This window comes from Coccinella septempunctata, chromosome 6, assembly GCF_907165205.1.
Source record: "Coccinella septempunctata chromosome 6, icCocSept1.1, whole genome shotgun sequence".
Classification (NCBI taxonomy): domain Eukaryota; kingdom Metazoa; phylum Arthropoda; class Insecta; order Coleoptera; family Coccinellidae; genus Coccinella; species Coccinella septempunctata.
Window position 1 is genome coordinate 21,833,942 of NC_058194.1, and position 3,508 is coordinate 21,837,449.

At 40.1% G+C, this 3,508-nt stretch overlaps 1 protein-coding gene across 1 annotated transcript; it reads right to left on the reverse strand.

Moving 5' to 3' along the window:
- Positions 1-619: 619 nt before the first annotated feature.
- LOC123315638 (zinc finger protein Elbow) lies at positions 620-3,059 on the reverse strand. Its single transcript, XM_044901412.1, has 2 exons — positions 2,814-3,059; positions 620-2,555 (listed from the first exon to the last, which is right to left on the reverse strand). The coding sequence occupies exons 1-2, from the start codon at positions 2,874-2,876 to the stop codon at positions 1,242-1,244; spliced, it is 1,377 nt and encodes a 458-aa protein (XP_044757347.1). The 5' UTR covers positions 2,877-3,059; the 3' UTR covers positions 620-1,241.
- Between the last annotated feature and the right edge of the window lie 449 nt (positions 3,060-3,508).

Genomic DNA, 3,508 nt, shown 5'->3' on the forward strand with positions numbered 1-3,508 from the left:
TAATTTATTTTACGTGTCTACGGGTTACAGCTATATATTTGTACCAATTAATGAGGTACGGTATTTTTATTTCGGTCCGATGGAAACGTTTTAGTGGAACAAAATTCCTACAAATGGATGTCACTCAACACAAATTCAGGAATTTGTGTATGAATTTATCTTGAAATAAATTTTGAAATGATTAAGGGACGATTCAAAGTTGATGAAGAGAAGTAACTTGGACAATCTTTTTGCCAAAGCATGGTTATCTTCGAGGAGGAGAAATTAAAAATGGTTTCAGCACTAGAGTTGCATTTCATAACTTTACAATTTTTGATGTTGAAGATGAACTATCGATCGATTTAAAATCTTTCCCAAAGATAAATCATTGTCTAATATAAAATCGAAATTATTTCGGCAAATTCATTTTTAATCGAAATTGCTTGAAACAAGATCTCAGCGAATGAGTACCAACTGGTGTTTTTCATCAATTCAACCGAATTTGGATGCAAAATTTCGACTGTAATGAGATTTATCAAAATGTTAGACGAAAACTTTTGATCAAATGCAGGTAAATCTTGTTTTTTATGCAATAATTCCTGCAGTTTCACTAAAGGAGGATACAAAATCAAAATCTTGATCATTTCGAAGAATATTTAATATTTTTCAAATAAAGAAATAAAATAACACATTTGCGAAGTTATTAACAATAAAAATAGTCATTTTCTTCATTCAGTTACAATAGGTACAATATATGATATGATTAAGAAATATATTTACAAAGAACAACTCGATTACGGACAAATTTATATTACATAGTGTCAAAACAGTCCAATATCAACATCACGAGCCAAGTGAATTCTCTGGCGAAAATAGAAAATGACAGGATCTCGCCATCCCAAGATCATAATTCTCTATTGGAGCTGATTATACCAGATAATTGTCAGTATCTACCCGATCATCATGAAAATGTGGAATAAATATAATATGTACAATAAAAAATCTTCAGTTATGATCGGATATTTAGCAGATTTACGTCAACTCCTCTGCCTAATATAGTGAGCATATTTACTGAGGAGAAAACTGACAATCTTTGTTCAAGTTCTTAAGTTTGGCGAGTTCTCTGTTATTATACATAATATCACACATATAAGTCCACAAATGAAAATCGTGGCGACAGAAATGTTCAGAAGAGACTAGTGATTAGAAGTCTACATTAACACAGCATTTATTTGGCTTCTCTAGTATTTTTCCACCTAAGTTTAGGGATGCATACTTGGCGATGAGCCTAATCTTGGGCCATACAGAGAATACGGTGATAAGTATGGTGGTAACCCTGGATGAGATAAAGGAAAACTTGACAGCGGAGAAGTTGTCAAGGAAGGTGGTAGTAGCGGAGGTTTGGAATAGGGGTGGAACCTAGCGGTTGCCAAGGGACTAAGGGGTGGTGTAGGGTAGGTTCTGTGGAACAAAGGGTGTGAGGGAGGTATTCCTGCATTACTTAACATGGATAATGCACTACTCGCTTCACTAACTGAGTTAACACTTGTGTGAGTCCTTAAATGAGATAAAAGTTCTTCGGAGCTAGAAAAACGTTTGCCGCAGTAAGCGGCATCACCAGATATCCAATTACAAACATATGGGAGGTGTGAAGCCGCCGCCAAAGCTGCTAGTTGAGCGTGAGCGTAAGCGGCGGCTGCTTGACTATGTCCAAGATAAGGAGAAGAAGTTGGCACTTTGGCATGATCACATTGGGCACAACCAGCTGGGCAAACACCAGTTTTGACACTTCCCACACTAGACGGAGTTAGCAGGTGAGAATTTACGCTACATCCTGTACAATAAGGATCGCGGCACACTGAGTCTGTAGTTTTGAGCCTTCCATAACTGAAATATGGATTCAGTCCACCGTTCTTCATAGCGTGATGCTGCGACATCAGACTGCTGGTCATAAAATCCATTGGCAAACCGGGAATTCCAGGAAAACCTGGCGGATAACTTGGTAGGTATGGCGAAGAAACAGGCACTCCAGGTTTGAATGTTCCCAGTGGAAGATCTTTAATAGCTGGATCAGAAGATGAAGTCAGAATGTTAGGAGTAAACGCAGTCTTAGAGGCAGTTGATGAAGGCGTTCTAGGGCTACTCCTTTCATGGCTCCTCTCTGGAGATGCTGAATTCCTATCGCTACCATTATGGTTTTCATTCGCTGGCGTTTTTCTGTCAGACGTAGACGGAGGTCTTGGGGATGAAGCGCTGTTGGTGCTGGCACAACGATTGCTACCATTCTTGGACGCTACAGGCGTTCTAACTCTACTTCCGCTAGAAGCTGTGCTCGATCTGTCTTCGGGAGATCTGGATTTTTCTCTAGACGGGCAAGATCCATCGTACGATTTGAAACTAAGCTTGTGGTGATTGTCTGAGTTCGAAGAGTTGTTCGTTTTCTCTTTAGATGTTTCTGTTTTGTTGCTCTTGCTGGATTTTTCAGCGCTTTGAATGAGCTTGGAGTTAGGGGCATCAGCTCCAATTTGACTGCATGTTTGGGCTAGGAGAGCCAAGGGACTCTTTTTAGCGTCCAACTGAAAAAGAAAAAATTTATTAGAAAGGGTGTTTCCAACTGAGAGAGATTCAAAACAGCAAAATAAATTTAGCGAATGTGGAAAGCCACTTTCAATAAATTAAAGTTCCGACGGAATACTGATCAACGTTTCAATTTGTGGAGAATATTTAAAGAATTATTTGGGGAATTCTCCAATAAATTGCTAAAGGATGAGAATTCATCGATGTTCGGTTGCGAAGAAAGTAAGAAAAAAGAGTTCTTGGAATAAAACACCTACCGTGGTTGGAAGGGGTGTCAAATACTCCGGTCTGAGGTACTGATTGCTAGCCGAAGTCAGCATGGTGGCCACAAAAATCAAATTACTCGAAAATAACACTCGAACAAGTTTCACATCAACGGAACGAGGAACACAATAACTTAAGGAGAGATCGTGAAGAGCTGTAAACGTTGTCAGTTCATCTCTCAGGACGTATAACAACCGGTCGCTGGCACATCGACGGCTTTACTGTTTATCCGGATTCACATTGCATTGCTTCCTCCCCTCCGTAAAGTCACTTGCCATGCGGCAAATCTTGCCGTCTCGCTCGCACCCGCTAAATTTTCGGCTCCGTGATGCGTGACGTCACGGAATTTGTTCCTTTTCCCCCACCCGTCTTGCCTTGTCACTTATGTGAGATTTGACACCCTCTGAGACCGCAGATCGGGCTGCTATTACATGCTCTTGTTTACTTGCCGCAATTTCGCGACGTTTCGCCTTTTAAACGACTTCGTTGGGTGACGAAATTGGCAGCCTGTAGGCAGTCGCAGGCTTTGAAAGTTTATGGGGGTTGATGAATACTTTATGAGTTCTTACTTTGTGCGAAAGAGGGAAATGGAGATGAATATGCATATTTCGAGCTTTGATCGTTTTTGGACTTGGAGGAAAACGTTTTCAAGCTCTCTAGTCGGCATTAAATTGATTCTTGATTAGCT